The sequence below is a fragment of the Notamacropus eugenii genome, chromosome 1, assembly GCF_028372415.1.
Source record: "Notamacropus eugenii isolate mMacEug1 chromosome 1, mMacEug1.pri_v2, whole genome shotgun sequence".
NCBI classification, from domain to species: Eukaryota; Metazoa; Chordata; class Mammalia; order Diprotodontia; family Macropodidae; genus Notamacropus; species Notamacropus eugenii.
Window position 1 is genome coordinate 490,827,323 of NC_092872.1, and position 19,001 is coordinate 490,846,323.

At 36.7% G+C, this 19,001-nt stretch overlaps 1 protein-coding gene across 1 annotated transcript in view; it reads left to right on the forward strand.

Annotated features, from left to right (window-relative positions):
- Positions 1-1,423: 1,423 nt before the first annotated feature.
- UBAC1 (UBA domain containing 1) overlaps positions 1,424-19,001 on the forward strand; it is a 35,542-nt gene continuing 17,964 nt past the window's right edge. Inside the window, exons 1-3 of the mRNA XM_072632987.1 lie at positions 1,424-1,865; positions 12,146-12,266; positions 16,424-16,497. Coding sequence (XP_072489088.1) covers positions 1,728-1,865; positions 12,146-12,266; positions 16,424-16,497 — 333 coding nt within the window. The 5' untranslated portion in view covers positions 1,424-1,727. The remainder of the gene's footprint in view (positions 1,866-12,145; positions 12,267-16,423; positions 16,498-19,001) is intronic.

The following is a 19,001-nucleotide window of genomic DNA, read 5'->3' on the forward strand; positions in this document are numbered from 1 at the left end:
TTTCCCTTCATCCTATCCTGCCCCCTATTTATTCTATTCTCTCTTTTGATGCTATCTCTCCTCAAAAGTGTTTACTTCTAATTACCCCCTCCTCCCATTTGCCCTCCCTTCTATCATCCCCCCTAGCCCTCATTTATCCCTTTCTCTCCTACTTTCCTATAGTGTAAGGTAGATTTTCATACCAAATTGAGTGTGCATGTTATTCCTTCCTTGAGCCAAATGTGATGAGAGTAAGGTTCACTTTTCCCCTCTCACCTCCTCTCTCTTCCCCTCCATTCTTGCCTCTTTTATGAGATAACTTGCCCCATTCCATTTCTCCCTTTCTCCTCCCAATATATTCCTCTCTTACCCCTTAATTTCACTTTTTAAAATATCATCCCTTCCTATTCAACTCACCCTGTGCCCTCTGTCTATATGTATATAACCCCTCCAATTACAGAGAAAAGTCTCAAGAGTTACAAATATTATCTTTCCTTGTAGGAATATAAACAGTTCAGCTTTAGTAAGTCCCTTATGATTTTTCTTTCCTGTTTACCTTTTCATGCTTCTCTTGATTCTTGTGTTAGTAAGTCAAATTTTCTATTCAGCTCTGGTCTTTTCTTCAAGAGTGCTTGAAAGTATTCTATTTCATTGAATGACCATCTTTTCCCCTGAAGGATTATACTCAGTTTTGCTGGGTAGGTGATTCTTGGTTTTAATCCTAGCTCCTCTGACCTCTGAATATCATATCCCAAGCCCTTCGATCCCTTAATGTAGAAGCTGCTTAGCTTCCTCTTCAAAGAGCAGTTCAGATGCCACATTTTAAAGGCCTTTCCTATTCATCCTATTGATTAGCACTCTCTCATTCTCTAAATTACTTTGAGAATATTTTGCATTTACTTACTTGTGTACATACCTTATCTTCCCAATGGAATGCACACTCTTTGAGCATAAGGACTGTTTGCTGTTAGTTTTGTTTTTGTATCCCCAGTGTCTAACACAGCACCTTGCCCATATGAACAAATATTAAGTTGAATTGAATCCTATTGAGTGTCTCCCTCAAGGTCACCACAGCAAAGAATGTGATCGCGTTTCCAAATGACTGCTTTCAGAACTGGACAGCTCCAAGGGGAGTCTAAACAGAGCCTGGGTTAGAGGCTCCTCATCCAACTGAATTAGCCTTGTGAACTTGGGCAAGTCCCTTTCCTCCTGCGTCTCAGTGTCTTCATCTACAAAACGACATTATTTATTTCCAAGTTCTCTTGCAGCTGTAACGTTTTCTATTTCATGTTGGTCTTTCAGCCTGATATTCTTTAGTCTTAGGTCCCTTCCGGTTCTAAATCTTATCCCGCGCATTCTTGCTCTTAGGGTCCACGGGATCCCTTTGAGGCGAGTCGAAGCTGGGACTACAACTCCCAGAATACCCCGGGGCGCACCTCCTCCCGCACTTCCGGCGTGCGGCGGCAGCGGCGGGTAGCTAGTCAGGGCGACGGCTGCGGGCGGAGGGCGGCGAGTGACAGGTCGCTACGGGGCGGGAGCCAGGGTCGGGGCCGGGACCGGGGTTTTTGGGGACTAGCTTTTCTGCTTCTCTCGCTCGTCCGCCCGCGGTGACCTTCATGGGCCGCGGGCCCCCCGCCCCGGGGCGGCTGAGGAGGGCCGTGTGAGGCGGCAGCAGCGGCGGTGACTGAGGCCGAGGGAGACTGAGGCGAGCGAGGCCCGGGCCCGGCCGGAGCCGAGGGAGGGCGGCGATGTTCGTGCAGGAGGAGAAGATCTTCGCCAGGAAGGTCCTGAGGCTTCACATCTGCACCATGGAAGGCACCGAGTGGCTGGAGGAGGTCACCGAGGATACCACGGTGGAGAAGCTCAAGGAGCGCTGCCTCAAACACGTAAGGAGCCGCCGCCGAGCCGGCGGGCCCTGCCTCGGGCGCCCCTCATCCCCATGCCCCCGGCCCTAGCCTCCCGTCCCTCGTCCCCTCCTTCCGACCGTGGCGCACAGCCGAGAGCCGATCTGCCCTCCGTTCTCTCCTCCGTTTACATTTTCCTTCCCTCGCTGAACCCCCCCCCCCCCTTTTCTTTCCTTTTCACTCACTCTCGTTTTCACTGATGCTTCTTCACTCCATCCTTCTCTCCTTTTCCCTACTTACAGTTTTGTCTCTTTGCTTTTCGTCTTCTCCTAAAGTTTCGTTCTCCTTTTTAATCTACTTCCTTCCTTCTTTCTTTTCTTTCCATTTCTGTTTTTTCTTACATTTAACCTCTTTCTCCCCTTTTCTTCCTTTCTTCATTTTACAGCTTATTCCCCCAGATAATCAATAAGTATCAGATACTTACTATGTGCCAAGGCAATGTTCTAGGTTCTGGCGATACAAATAACGAATGAAACAATCCCTACTTTAGAAAGGAACTTACTTTCTCATGGAGGAGTAAGCAATAATACCTGTATTTGTATCGGCATAGCTATTGGGGTGTATCTGTGTGTGTGTGTGTGTGTGTGTGTGTGTGTGTGTGTGTGTGTGTGTGTGTGTGTGTGTGTGTGTGTGTAGGAAGAGAGAGAGGCATATAGGTACATATGCGTGTGTATATAGCTACAGTTAATGTAAAGAAAGTAAAAAATGCAAAATAATTAAATTTAAAATGGTCCGAGAGGGAGGGAACTGGAGATTCAGAAGCCCCACCCCTTCCTCTAGTGTTTTCACATTTTTTCTGGTTTTAGACACCTTTTCCTTTTTTCCACATTTCTCCTCCCTAATTATAGTTTCCTGTGCCCTTCTTACTACTTCTAAACTCATCTAACTCATTTTTCCATTTCTTTTTGCCCATTTGTGTTTTCCTTCCTTAATCGCTTTTCTGCTTTCCTTCTTCCCCTCTTACATTTCCATTTCTTGTTATCTGTCTTCTATATCTCTTCCTCCTACAGTTCTTTTCCTTTTTCCTCCTTCCCTCCTTTTACTTCTGGTTTTTCACCTCATCCCCCTTTGTTTTGACATCTTTTTTTGACCTCGTTCAATAATCCTTAGTCTGTGAACTCATTTTCACCCACCTCCATTCTGCTTCTCCTGGCTTTTTCTTCTTTCTCTTTTTGTAGTACAATGGATTCTGGTCCTAACTTTGCTCCCAACAAGCTGTGCAGCTTTAGGCAAGGGAAAGCCTTTCTGGACCTCAGCTTTTCCATCTGCAAAATAAGATGCTTGCACCAGATGATCTTTAAAGGACTTTTCTAGTTCTCACATTCTATTATTTTCTTCTTTTCTGAGGTAATATGAACTACAGAAGGAGATAGGTAGGACACTAGACACTTACCCTCATTACATAATCTGCTTCAACTCTTTTGATGATTCAAGGAAATTTTGAAAAGGATCTTTATATTCCTCTGTCACTTTCAGTGATGCACAGTAGGGATAAAGAGGCAGAATGGCCCCCTGAATAGAGTTAAGAAGACTTTGATTCAGGCTCTGCCTGTAACACATACTGACTGTGTGACCCTTAACCTCTCAGTGCTCTAGGCAGAGAAGGTGCTGACCTTTGTTGGGAAGAGGATTTCCTAACCTGAATTTCCTATATCTATGAAATCACAGGTCCAGGTCAATTCCTATCTTTCTGGTGAAGTTTTAATTTTTTTTTCAGTTTCACCATGAACTCATAGTTAGTGTTTTAAGGCACACTTAAATGAAGTCATAGAAACATTAAAACTGTCTCGATAAAACCTGGCATTTTGGACTATTCTTGTTAACTGTTATTTGTGTTGCATGTTCTCCACAGCAGGGTTTAGTTTTTTTTTCCTACTGTACTTGAAACCACTAAAACGTTACCTCTCCTCTCAAGGCATTCCTCTTTGGTTTGAAATTACTACCTTTAAGAAAAAAAACTAAAAATGGATTCCTGATTTCTGATTTTCTGAAGTGACCACACTTTTAAATTTATTGTACACAAATGAAATGAGTTAGTGTGTGTGTATGTGTGTAGCTATCATATATTATATAACTGATGGCTGAAACGAATTCCTGGAGACTTACTCATTTCTGTAAACTTTAACTTTATAACACAATTCATAGACCAAATGTATAAATGCCTAGTCAATACTTGTCACTATGTTACATAAAGTGTTGTGCCAGAGGCCATTGTCTCATTAGAATTGGGAAAAAAGCTGTTGATTGTGTCACCACAGTAACCCGTTAGTGTGAAGTGTTTCTTTATGTAATATTCATGTTATAAGATATATGTGACTATGGAATATGCATGTTGTAATAATCTATGTGTGATACATTAATTATCCTTGAATGTTAAAATATGGGTAAATTGTAGCCCAGAGATTCCTTGGTGTTATAGTAGCTGTCTAAAACATTGATTTATAGTTATTTTCAGAGATTAATGAAAACTATTCTGCAGAGTCGCTATTTTTATAGGGTTATCCACTAAAGTATGGAGCGTAGCCTGCTACTGTTTATTTACTTGCTATAGAACTATGGAGGAAGAGAGAAGGCATTTACAGATTGAAAAGAGCCATGGATTTTGAGTCTGAAGTTTTGGTTTAAGTTCTGGCCCTTTCACTTTCTTGTTTAACTCAGCTTGCTTGTTGTTTCCCTCCTCTGAGCCTCAGTTCCCTTATTCATAAGATGGTGATGATAATATACTGCTTTCCTCAAAAGGTTTTCATAGAAAGGGCTTTGTAAACTTTAAAGTATTGAAGACATGTGAGCTAAAAATGAGATGTAGAGGTCAAGACAGTGATACTTAATGTCCTGGTTCTAGAGGTTATACTTTAAGATTTTTTTTTCCCTTGAAGATTCAATATAGTCCTTAGATTTCTGGAAAATTATCAGTGTACACTTCAACTAGAAAAACTGGGACACAACCTGCTATTCTTGCCATGTTTTAGTCTCTATGTATGATGACTGCCAGGCTTTGCTATTGTTTCTTATATAACTTTACTGTGATAGTAGGTGATCTTGAAAATTGTTTCTACTTAAATTTTTTTTTTCAATTTTTAACTGAATTAAGTGCTTGCAAAGTGGTTAGTAGGCAATAGCTTATTTGTCAGTGACATTTAGTTTAGCGATGCTTTTTAATTGATAATATAGATTTACATTACTAATGATGATATTTTATGGAGGGGAACAGGAAATGGAAAATTCTTCACTGATCACAAATACATGTTAATGAATTTCTGGAACACCTTAGGGTAAATTAGGCAGCCAATTTAGATATGATGCTCATTAGTATATTCCTGAAATTTATTATTCTAGCAAGTACTAGAATGGATAGTAGTTGTTGTTTTTTTAATTAAATTCTTTAACTTGAGTTTTTTCTTCATTGTGTAGTCTGCCCAGGTGTATGGAACAGGCCACCAAGGGTATTTTCCATTGAGTGAGTGAGACATAAATTACTGTGTAATGATAGCTAAGCAATCAGAAGTATTTCCACCTCCATGTCCCTTACCATTCTACCGGATTTGAGCTATCCCTTAGCTGAAGTCAGAATTCATTAGTCAGGGAAGTGATAATTCTGAAGTTGTATATGTGAATGTCACCCTGGAAACCAGTTCCTGAATGTCACATACACCGCAAAGCAGTAATACCAGAGTGTGTACTTTAGTTTATATCATACCTTCTTTTTTTTTCTTTGATGTATACTTAGCTTATCAATGATTTTCTTCCCCTATCCCTGCCATCTTTGATGAAAGAAAATGAACGTTCTTTTTCAAAGCATCTAGAAATTTAATAATGATGTTGTTATTTAAAGATGATAATAATTCTAATGAAAGGATTACCTTTACCAAATTGTCTTTTTACAAACTAAGATCACCATTTTGTTCTAGATCTTACACTTTTTAAAGATGTCAAAATTAACCCTCTTGTACTATGAGTTGTTATAAAAATATCTGTGACATTTTTGAGGTATAGGTTAGGATCTCAACTAATTGTCTAAACTTAAAAACATGGTTACTAAAACAGTATTTAGATCATATCATTAATATGAAGTTAAACAAGCTTCTCTAGAAAATTTAGTTCACTAACTAGTCAGTAACAATGACTGTAATTACTTTAGGTGTATACTTTGACCAACCATGGTGCAGCTAAGCTGGGTATGATTGATGCTGAAAGAGTTATGAGTTGTATTGGTGACCTAAATGTAGATATCTTTGTTATGAACTAACTGCCACACCCTGATCTGCTCTAAAACAGCTTAGTATGTAATAGTGATTACTCATTCTTAGGTTCCATTTCTTAGGTCTTGTTCAGACTCACCAGACCAGTATGAGGTTTGTATTGGAAAATTAAATTTCATAAGATAGGTTCTGAACTTTATAATTCAAATATCCCACTGTAAAAAAAAAAAAGACAAAACTATTGTTTGTGGGAACAGAGCTAATTCATGGTTCAGAGAGGAAAAAGTTCATTTCTGTGTCATAAATATTAACATTTGACTGACTCTTACCTCTGTTTTACTTAAATGTTTATCTCATTCTAAAGTCTTGATAATCATTCTGTTTTACTGGTTTCCATCTAAGGATAATGGAAAAAAAATGATACAAAACTGATATCTCTAGAAAATGTCACAGTTTATAAAAAAATGTCAAAATGCCTGAAGTGTTTTTGAGAGTTTATAGAACATTATACCTTCACTGTTTCTCTGTCTTTAGTAGCTTCAAGACATAAGAGGTAAGTAGTCAGGAATGGATATCAGGTATTAAGAATAAAGTTTATATAACTGAACTATTGGAAAAATATAGTTGTTTAATAGGGGCTAAAAAATCTCCGATTATAATTATGTGGTAGCCTGCTTATAGTCAGGCAAATAGTAGTCTCCATATCTTTATTTTCCAATCTGTGACAGGGCTTATCTGGCAAAGATATTGTCAATTAGGTAATTAGTTGTAAAACGCTGAGCAAACTATTTAACTTGACATTATTATCTATCCCATATTTAGGGGCTTTTACCACTTAGCCCTAATTAATCAATATTAATAATCATGTGAGTATGAAAATACTAATGTCATTTTAAGTTTTAAAGTGTTTTTGTTTAGCTTTAATAATGATAAGCATAATAATTTTTTTCTTAACTTTTAATTCAGTGTCATTTTTGGTGTTTTTGTAGCTTCTTTATCCATTATTAATTCCTGTATATATTTTCGTATTACAAATAACATTTTTGTATGCTTTTCACTTTATATTTGTTGAATAATTGCTCTTTTTGGAAGAGCTTTAATTTCTGAACATATTTCAACATATCTAGTATCAGTCAGTCAATAAGAATTTATCAAGTGCCTATTCTATGCCCAGGCATTGTGCTAGATTTTGGGAGAACAAAAGCAAAACAATCCCTGCCCTCAAGGAGCTTACACTCCAATGGGAAGACCACACTTATTGACCACCTACATTGTGTATACAAAGAAGAAATCAGTCACATCTCCTGCCTTCAGAATTTATATTCCAGTAAGGATGGTTAATACACATACAATTACAACCAATCATAATATGATGAGCGTATGCTTAGCAGAATTCTTCTAAATAAGTCTAGATTGCATTTCCCAGCCCAGCATAAGTTTTCTATATAAAACTCACATCTGTCTTAGAAGGAATCTGACAAATTATAAACTTGAATAGTACAGCCAAGTGGATGAGCAGTAGCAATCAGAAGTCTGCAGGTCTACGTTTATAGAATCACTGGCTTATGAGAGAAGAAATTTCTAAGAGGAAAAAAAAGTTTCTTAAGGATTATGTCCCTAATTTATTGATATCTGGCAGCTAGGAAGCACAGTGGATAGAGCACCCAACCTGGAGTCAGGAAGACTGTGAATTCAAGTCTGACCTCAGACACTTAGCAGCTGTGTGACCCTGAGCAAGTCACTCAACTCTGCCTTGGTTTTCTCATCTGAAAAATGGGCCGGAGAAGGAAATGGCAAACCATTCCAGTATCTTTGTCAAGTAAACTCCAAATGAGATTATGAAGAGTTGGATAAAACTGAAACAACTTAACAGCAACAAGCTGTTATATCCTCTGAGATATATGGGTGCTATTATAATAGGTTTTATGTCTAGGTTTGTGTTCAAACTACAGTTGGGTGCTTTTATGAAGGAATAAGAATTTAGTTTTAGTCATGGCTTTAAAGTCAGAGGAGAGATTATGTATTGATTTTAGAAATATGTTTGATCAAATGACATTTGATTATTCATGGCAAGTTTTTTCAGTCCTGGTTATATTTCTTAGTTAAAATGAAAATGAAAGGACTTACCAAGAAATCCTTTATTTTTATAAGAATATTAATGTTCATATAAACATTCATTATAATGTTAACATAAAAATTTTCTTTTTGTTCCATGTCCTAGTTTCAGTCTAGCTAATGAATTTATCTGATTACCTTCAGTGACTCTACTTTTACCTCTATAAAATTTGAACCATTATGTGTTAAATGGATACAACTAGGTACACTTATGTAGTAATATTCTTGAACGTTATCACTGTAGGTCAATGAACATGTTGTATAAAGATGAGTCAGTGTGAACTGGGTGTATTTTATCATGTGTTGCAATGCGGTGCTAAAATAGATGTCAGGTGAAATCATGAACTACTATATGAACCCAGGCCAAGATGTTATCATACATAAAGATGATTATGCATACAGGACATGTACTTATCACAATGGCATCATCATGTTGTCAGTCTCAATTCAAACTTTAAATGTTGAGGTGGATTACAAAGGGTTTGTCTCATTTTTAACGAAATAAGAATTGAGGCTCTTTAAATGACTTTTTTCTGGATTCCATTGTTTTTGATTTGTCTAGAATTATGCATATCTGGAAATTAGTTTTAGGAATGAATTCTAACCTACCACTATTTTAAGGTATTGTGAAAGGAAGGTCAGAGGAAATGAGAAGGAAGGAAAATATTTGAAACTTTTTTGTGAGGAAGAGGTACTTAGGAGGGAATCAAATCATACTTGCTAAAGAGGGAGGAGAAAGCATTATTTTACATATGCATATGGTATATTGTAAATGGGGTTATAGGATATTACTTAGGGAAGAAACGCTAAAAAGAAATAATTTGTGTGTGAATAGAAATCTTTAAATTCTGCTGTGTGATCTTTAGCAAATAATTTAAATTCTCCATGCAGGTTTTGTTTGACAATTGCTGAATGTGCCAGAATTGAAAGAGACTAGTAGTATTATTAAATACTCTTTTTTCTTCCCAGTATTATGCTAGAGTGGTTAAGTGGATGAGGTTCCTTTTTTATGAATATTTTTAACTTAAAGATATAATTTTATTTGTAACATCTTTGACTCAAAAGATGTCTCTTTCCCTCCCCTTTATGTGTGGGAGAAAGAAAAAAAAAGGAGAAAACATTAATTTTTTTAAAAAAATCTTTAGATTGTTTGGGGATAGTGCTCGTAAAACCATTTATTCCATTTCATCTAATGATATCTATATTTTGAAAACTGCAAATTTTCTATCTACTATCTGAAATAGGATATTCAATTTAAATGTGAAACTATATAAATAGGTATAAAAAGAATATTTAGTAGCATATAAAATAGAACGTTTAATATAAATTTTGTAAAACTGCTTGACTGGCCATTCTCTGTTTATTTACAAGCTATGTAATATGCAGAGAAGCTGTACTTTTCTCTTTTAATTGTACTTAATCCTCTTGTCATATTTAGCTGAGTGTATCTTCCTTGACTTAGGAAACTGTTCCTAGGTGGTTCTGATTATCAGTACAGTATCATACATCAAAGACAGGCAGTGTGTCCTGTTGATAGAGGTCTGGCCTTAGGGTCAGGAAAACTTTGGTTCAAATTTTAGTTCTGGCACATGTTGGCTATGTGACTGTGAGAAGTGATTTCATCTATCTCTGTCCCAGACAGCTGTCAAGTTGCTGATCTGCAGTGGTAGAGAGAATTTCCATACTGGAAGTGTCTTACACTGATGAAACCCCTTCCCTCATCTCAGCTTTTCTATTATTTTTGAAAGTGCTGCTGTCCTCCTACTCACACAGGCTGGTGTCCTCTGTCATCCTTCACTCTACATTCTTACACACATTTCAAAACAAAACAGATTTTACCTTTTTTAACCTTCCTAACATATCTCGTATACATTCCCTTCCCTCCATTCACATAGCCATCACCCATGTGCAGGCTCTTATCACCTGAACTATTGTAGTAGCCTTCTAATTGGTCTCTCTGCTTCAGCTCTCTCCCCCTCCAATCCATACTTCACTTGGTTACTAAAGTGATCTTCCTGAAGTACAGGTCTAACCATGTCACTCTTCTGTTCAGTAAGCTAGCATGAAATCTTTGACATTTAAAGCCCGTGATAGCCTTGTCCTTTTCTACCTTTCCAGGCTTCTTGAACTTTAATTCTCCCAATGCACCTTACAGTGCAGCTACATTGATTATTTGCTACTTTTCATGCATTGCATATTCCTCACTCTTCTGACTCTTGCATTTACACTAGCTTTAAGTTTCTCTAATGAAGGTCTCATTTCTAAGATACATAGAGAACTGTGTCAAATCTACAAAAATAAGAGCCATTTCCTAAATAATAAACAGTCAAAGGGTATGACAGGCAGTTTTCAGAGGAAGAAATCAGAACTGTCAATAACCATTTGAAAAACTCTCTCACCAGTAATTGGAGAAATACAAACTAAAACATCTCTCAGATACCACCTTACCCTCATCATATTGGCTAACATAACAGAAAAAGAAAATGACAAATGCTGGAGGGGATTGTGAAAAAATAGGTACACATTTGTACTGACTGTTAACTCCTGACTGGAACGTTCTCCTTCCTCACCTCTCACTTCTAGCTGTCTATGATTTCCTTCAAGACTCAGCTTAACACCTTCCACAGGAGGTCTTTCCTGGTCTCCCTTGCTACTGGAACCTTCCCTCTAAGATTACTTTTCATTTACACTGTATATATCTTGTGTATATGTTATTATTTTCTTGCTGTCTCTTCCATTACAATGTGAGCTCGCTGAGAGTAGGGATTATAATTTTGCCTTCCTTTTTATTTCCAGTGTTTAGTAGTGCCTGGCACATGGTAAATATTTAATATTTACAAATAAATCTAATTAATGTATTAATTATGTAATTAATAATCATTAAGAAATCATCTACTGATGATTTAATTAAATAAATTAATAAAAAATATTTTGATATTAAAGAAATTAGTAATAATAAAAATAATTAAATTAAATCATTGATAAATTTAATTAAATAAAATCAATAAATTAATATAATAAATATTAATAAAGCTTGTTGACTGGATGAATGAATGCGTGAATCACAGTATCTTTTCCACTCCTCACCTCCAACACCTGAAAAAGAAATCATACATAAAAGTTTACCTGTATTTTAGCACTTCATTTAGTCAATGTATGTTGCTGAGGACTCTAAGTTGAAAGGAAGAGGACTTTAAAGATAATTTAGTCTACTCCCCCTACCCTTTTTTCTTTTTCTTTTTTTTTTTTTACAAAAGAGGAAACAGGTTTAGAAAGATGTTATTACTTGTCCCATTGTGTATGGATAATAAGTAGGAGACTCAAAATTTGAACCCATCTCTTCAATTCCAAATCTAATGGTCTTTCTAGCATACCATACCACTTCTCATAGCTATCATTATTCCCTTAAATATTCTTTTCTTCAAGTTTAGCACCCCTGATTTCAACTGGTTCATATATTTTGAGTCTTTCATGTTCATTATTTCATTCAGGAAGATAGAGCAGTTGAATGAATGGGCTAGAAAGCAGTAGTTGCTGCCAGAAGCCCTTTCAAACACATCAGCCTCTCTCTCAATCCATAGGTACTTTATAAAAGTGGAGGTTGACCTAGATTGCTAAAATGGTCCATATGGTATAGAGCTGAATGTGTTGATAGGAGGGGCAGTAAAAGAGCCAGGGGAGATCTCATGGCAGAGCAGCTCCTGGGAAGTCTAGTTAGCTGGGTTGTTTTCCTTTGTCGGAACTGGTAGCATACAAAAATGCTTTTGCTTAGTCAGTACTTATTAAAATTAACTCTGAATAGTTATCTATCTGTAAGCTAGAAAGGATAACTAATAAATGCTGACTTAGAGCATGTCTAGGATTGTATTTTATCACCACAATGATTAGTGCAGTAGCCTGGTTATTTCTGATTCTCTTGGTCTATATTTTTTTTTTAATTTTTTCTAGTGTGTACACGGGAACTTAGAAGATCCCAAAAGTGTAACGCATCATAAATTAATACATGCTGCTTCAGAGAGGGTCCTGACAGACACCAAAACTATCTTAGAAGAAAACATTCAAGATAAAGGTAAGATAGCTTCATGATTAAGCTACATTATAGCAGTTCCACAGAAATTTGATATTTTATTAATTTGCTTTCTGTTAATTCTCAATACTGAGAATCAGAATGAAAAAGCAAAAAAAAAACCAAACCCTGCTGATCTGAGTTTAAAAATATTTTTTTTGCTTTCTAAAGTATTTGTGTAAAATGATAAAAATATAAACTGAACAATAGACATTTAACACTTAAGTTTTATGAGAAGTTTAATTATTTTTCAAAGCAAAATATAAGCCACAGAAGGAGCTTCTGCAGATTAGTCAACTTGATAATTATAACTGGAAGAGGGACCCTTTTTATATGAATCACCTTTTAATTTACATATGGCAGTAATTTAGTCATAAATTATATGAGACTGGAGCTCTAAAGTTCCATATAGCACAAACATGTGGTTCACATGTTAAAGTTAAATATCTATAAAACTTTGTACATATTATTATGCCCTAAGTATAATCAAAAGGGGTATGTGTGTTTTGGGGGGTATCTTTTCGTAATTCAAAATACTCTGTGGCTGAAAAATTCTGTTACCTGCTGGCTCTATAAACTTAGCTAAGTTGATCCTTGAACATAAGATATATTGGACATTGCTGGGTTCATACTAAAACTTTTCAGTTTACTAAGACCTGTTAGGCTTGGACTCTGTAGTCTTTTAGAACCCAACATCATTTCCATGCTATAGCCTTTACTACATATATGTGTGTGTTTGACAGATAAATCAAATAAGCCCTTATTAAGCAACTATCATATGTAACTTCTGTTTGAGATTTAGATAAGACTGCCTTCTAGATACACACATACATATGTATATACATACATGTATGTGCTAACCTTAGGGAGGCAGCATGGAAACCACTGGATTTAGAGCCAGAATACCTTAGTTCATATTTCACCTTTACTACTTTCTACCTATAAAACTGTGGACAAGTCAAATGCTCTGGGCCTCAGTTTCCTAATCTGGAAAATGAAATAATTGTACAAAATTACCTTTAAGGACTCCTCACACATAAGAATGGTTATGATCAACCCATGGAGCAGTGGGCCTGGAATCAGGAAGACCTGGGTTTTAATCCATCCTCAGACATTTACTAGCTGTGTGACCTTTCGCAAGTCACTTAACCTCTGTGCCTCATCTGTTAAACCCTACTTCTGAGGGTTGTTGTGAGGATAAAATGAGATATTTGTAAAGCAATTTCCAAATCTTAATGTGCTCTATAAATGCTAATGATGATGATGTATTTCACTTCTTTTATCAAAATCTTGACATGCTTGTATCTAATTCTGACCTATCATTCCATCTCTCCCTGTGCCTCACCCCTTCTAACCTTTATCGTTGCCTTCATTGAGACCTTCAAACCTTCATTCTTCAATAAGTTCTCAAGCCATTACACCTGCTCTGACTTCACTTTCCTCCCTTTTCAGACCTTATAGTTGATCAATTCATTTTTATACTTTATTCTCAAATTTCTTGCCTCTTGTCCTATAGCTGCTCAAATCTTGTCAAACCTCAGTTCTTGGATAATTCCCACCATCCACTGCCCCCTAAACAGAGAGCTGGAGGAGTTCACACAGCCACATTGACTAGGCACATTATAAATTTGTGACCAGCTTCAGCTGACCCTCACTACATCCCAACAATCCTTTTATTCCTTTCTAACTGGTTCCCCATCTCACTCTCCACAGGAGCTATTCTAAAGCTCTCCTACTGCTTTCCTTCCTTCCTCTTTCAGCTGAAGACTTCACCTCTTTACTGAGAAAATTGAGGCCATCTGATGTGAGCTTCATCTTTGCCCATTCTCCTCATCTCAAAACTTCTTGACATCATCCCCCATCTCCAGTAATAAAGTGGCTCTTCTCTTTGCCAAGGCCAGCTCCTATACCATTCCATTTTCTCTAACAGACTGAAAACTCAGTCATCCTCTTTCTTATATGAATCTTCAGCCTCTTCCTGCGTAGTGGTTTCTAAACTGCCTTCAAACATGACCAAGTGTCCCCTATCTGTAAAATACCTTTATTAGAGCTTACCATTCCCTCAAACTATCACCCTATATCTCTTCTCTAGAAAATGATATCTGTGTTCCCTGCTTCCATTTCCTCTCCTCTCACTCCTCAGCCTTTTACAATTTGGCTTCCAGCATCATCATTCAACTGAAACTACTCTCTCCAAAGATACTAGTGATCTCCTAATTGGCAGATCTTATGGTCTTTTCTCAGTTTTCATCCTTCTCTATCTGTCTGCTGTATTTGAAATGGTTGACCACCAGAGGAGAGTCTCCTGAATACTCTCCTCTGGATTTTTGTGATACTACCTTGTGCCTGGTTCTCCTCCTACCTGTCTACTCCTCCATCTCCTTTACTGGTTTGACATCCATATCACACTTCCTAACCGAGTATTCCTAAAACTCTGTCCTAGGTCCTCTTCTCTTTTTCTTTTTTAATGATCTCTTTTGCCCCCTTTTCTGATCTTTTAATGATCTTTTTAATCTTCTGCAGATTAAATTACTATCTTTTTGCAGATTATTAAAAGATCTCTATATTCATCCTAGTCTCTCCTAAGCTTCAACTACATATTACAAATTCCAGTTAGGCATTTCAAACTGAACCCAACACGTCTAAAACCAGAATTCTTTAAAACTCACCCCTCTTTTAAACTTTCCTATTTCTACTGAAGTCACCGCAATTCTTCCTGTCTTCTGGCTTCTCAACAGTAGTGTTCTTGATTCCTCACTCTCCCTCACTCCACACATCCAGTCAGTTGCCAAGTCTTGCCTTTTCTACCTTCATAGCATTTCTGATATCTGACCCCTTCTGTCTACAGCTGCCACTTTAGTTCAGGTTCTCATCATATCTCTCCCTGATTATTGCAATGCCCTCCTAATTGGCTTCTCGGCTTCCAGTCCCTCCCTGTTCTAATCCATCCTACACACTATTGCTAAAGTGATTTTCCCTAAGTGCAAATCTGTCATTCCCTTACTCAGTAAATTTCAGTTGCTTCCTGTTGTCACTAGAATAAAAGATAAACTCTTCTGTTAAACCTTTCTTTAAAACCTTTCACAACCTGTTCCTATCCTATCTTTCCAGTCTTGGGTACATTACTCCCCCTTCTGAATTCTGTGATCCAGGCAAACTGGCTGTCACTCTGTTCCTCACACATGACACTGTCATGTCTGTCTTTATTCTGACTATCTCCCACTGCCTAAAATGGCTTTTCACTCACTTCCACCTCACAAAATCACACTGTTCTCTGAAGACACAACTGAGACATCACATGAAGTGTTTCCTGATTTCTCCCAACTTTTGGTGCCTGCTTTCTCAAACTACCTTGTGTTTAACATTTTATTTATTTCATATATACTTAATATTTGTGTCTGTGGGCAGCTAGATGACACAGTGGATAGAGTGCTGGTCTTAGAGTCAGGATGACTCATCTTCTTGAGTTCAAATGTGACCTCAGACACTTACTAGCTCTGTGACCTGGGACAAGTCACTTAACTTTGTTTGCCTCAGTTTTCTCATCTTTAAAAGAGTTGGAGAAGGAAATGGCAAACCACTCTCATATCTTTGCCAAGAAGGAAGAGTTAGACATGACTGAAATGACTGAAAAACAAAATATTTGTATCTCTTTCCCCTATTAGAATGCATTCTTTGTATTTGCATCCCAGGTACCCAGCACAGTGTTTGACACAAAGTAGGCCCTTAATAAAATATATTTATTGATTGATTCTAACAACCTTTCAGATAGTTTTCAGAATCAGTAAATCCACCAAATTTTTGCAACTTTGCAGACCCTAAATAGTACTTCTCACTTTCACCAGTGTCATAGAGATAATAAACCCAATAGCTTGTAGTGAAGCCTGAATCCTGTGTCATAATTTTTTAAAAAACTTTTGTTAACTAACTTCTGCCTGTACTACTTTCCACAGTTTGCATGCAGTTGTATATATGAATATAGTATAATTAGTCTTACGTAAATAATAAAGGTGTGTTTCCATAGACTTCTTGGTTTTAGAAGAGACCCACAGAGAATACCCAGGTCTTTTCACCCAGACAATGCAGCATTTTAATGATCACAAGTGCATTTTATGTATGTATAATTTTTTATAATTTTGACAAATATAATTTTCTTTTAGATGTCATATTATTGGTAAAAAAACGAGCTCCTCCTCCTCCTCCAAAGATGACTGATGTCTCAGCTGAGGAAAAGGTTAGTTTCAGATAATAAATACTTGCTGATTAATTTCAAATCTTAGAGTCTGAGGATGTTTACAGGTTAAAATAAATTTTTTGTTAATACCATTGCAGAGCAATAGTCTGAATGACAAAACTATTTTCAAGTTCCAGCAGATTATCAATATAGTGTTTTGTTGTTATGGTTACATAACTTTTTCTGTACTCCTTGATTTTGTCAACAAATTAATTTTTTCACCTCTGGACACATACTAGCCAAGCTCTATGACCTGGTTTTGCCTTCTGTAAGAAAGGAGAGAGGAGAGGTGATCTCTGCTATCCTTGAGGTCATCTAGTGCTCCTCCTTCATTTTATAGATGAGGCCCAATGAATGAAGTGATTTAATTAAGGTTGTTTAACCAATACGGGGCAGTCAGGATTCAAACCCAGGTTCTCTGACATCAGATATAGTGCTCTTTTCACTGTACCTCCTTGTAAGACTAGAATCCCAGGTATTATGACTCCAAGCCCAGAAATCTTGCCAACCTTCTCCTTGCTTCTCCTGGGGCACCTAAGAAACAACAAACTAAACTACTTTGGGTTTACTTTCCTTCTTTTTTTCTTGCTCTGCAAGCATGCTAGTAAGTGATGCATCACTAAAAGAAAGGATCTGTGACTTCCCTAAAGCCATTGTGAGTGGCAGAGATGGTGTTTGAATCCAGGTCCTCTGAAGACAATCTTGTCTCCTTCTGCACCAGTGAGATTTGATCTGTAGTTCATATATTCCCTTATTTTGTTATCTAATGATAGACTTTCAGTGAAATATAAAGTAAAACTGGATGCAGAAGAAAACCACCCTCCCAAAAAACAAACTACTAGTTCTCTAGGATTAGCTACAAAATCTAAATTGCACAATAGTAAAATATAGTTTCACATTGCTGTTACACCAGAGTCTAGGCACGTGATCATTCAGGAAGAGCTGTCTTAGAAGGTAAAAAAATCTTGGTTCCCTCATAGTATATTTGTGTATATTTATTTAATACAAGGCTCTTGAAGTAAAAAAAAAATTAACTTATCTTTCATGGCTTAAGGTTTGTAGAGAAAGCTTTGTAACAGATTAGAGAAAGTGGTCATCCCCTGGAGAAGTGTAAGGCCAAACTATTTTAAGACAGAATTGAGAGGGCTGTGCTCATGTACTCAATACACAGAAAGAGTTATTTTAAGATATCAAGCTGCCTTACCATCTCCAGTTGGGCCAAATTGTGAGGGAGTGGCTTTGGGCCACTGTGTGACCTCTTATCTCTAATTGCACCTGGCCTCCAGCACACACATTGAATCAGCCAAACTCTTGCCTTCCATGTCTCTAAAACACATACAGACATTTCTACTCTCTGTTGATGAGAATTACTGAAGGAAAAAGACAGTTCTCTGGTTATTTTTTTGAGCATTGGCCAAGCTGTTTTTCCTGTTACTATGCAGACTTTAAGGCCCTATGTCTAATACCTACCAGGCAAATTTTCTGTTCTTTTACTATTTATATGACTTCTATTTAGCTCTATATTATTCAAGTTCTATTTATTTTTAGCTTTCACCTTTAGCATATAGACTTTAAGAAATCTCATTGAACCAGAAATACATAGGAAAGTAGAATTAAATTAGCTGGCATTTTCATCATGTGTTCATCTAGGGATTGTACTAGGATCCACAGTGTGTGTTAAAAAGTCCTAGATCTTCTTAACTTTTTTGTGTCTTGAACCTCTGTGACAATCTGGACCCATTTTAAAAATAATATGTTTAAGTGAATAAAATAGGATTATAAAGGAAACCAATTATATTAAAACCTAGATATCAATTTTTTAAAGTTGAAAGGCCTCAGTTAAGAATCCCTGACCTAAAGAGAGTGGACATGCATATTCATTAGCTATTTTGTGTATAACCTTAGTAGGAGCATGGATAGAAATTGCCCAAGATGAGGTATGAGTGAGTTGTGAGCTGCATTTTATGGAAGAAATATATGAGACCACAAATTCATTGAAGTATGTTTGACATTTTATGAAAGATGTAAAATTCTATGACCCATCATAAAGTTGTATTTGTAGAGAGGAAAGGAGTATAAATCTATAAGATTAAGACAGGCAAGGTGGTGTGATAGAAACAACACTGGAGTTGGACTTGAAAAAATCTGACTTTTAGTCCCCACTGTACCACTGAGTAATTTTGTAACATTAGACAAACGACATAGCCTCTCTGAGCATAATTTTCCTCACCTTGCATACTTTACTCCACAGTACTAGCAAGCATTTTGTAATCTATGAAGTGTTATATAAATATAAGGTAGTGTTATGTATAACTCTTCCCAAAATTAATGTATCCACATCCCCAATTATAAGTGATTAGAGTCCCAAGAATTATGCCACCTAGTCAGAGCTATGATTTTGAGTTAATTTTTCACTTTCTCTCATTTCTCATTTCTAGTCACATTAATCAATTTAAGACATCACATTTTTTCCATATCCTAAATAATATGTCCCTGGTATGTTT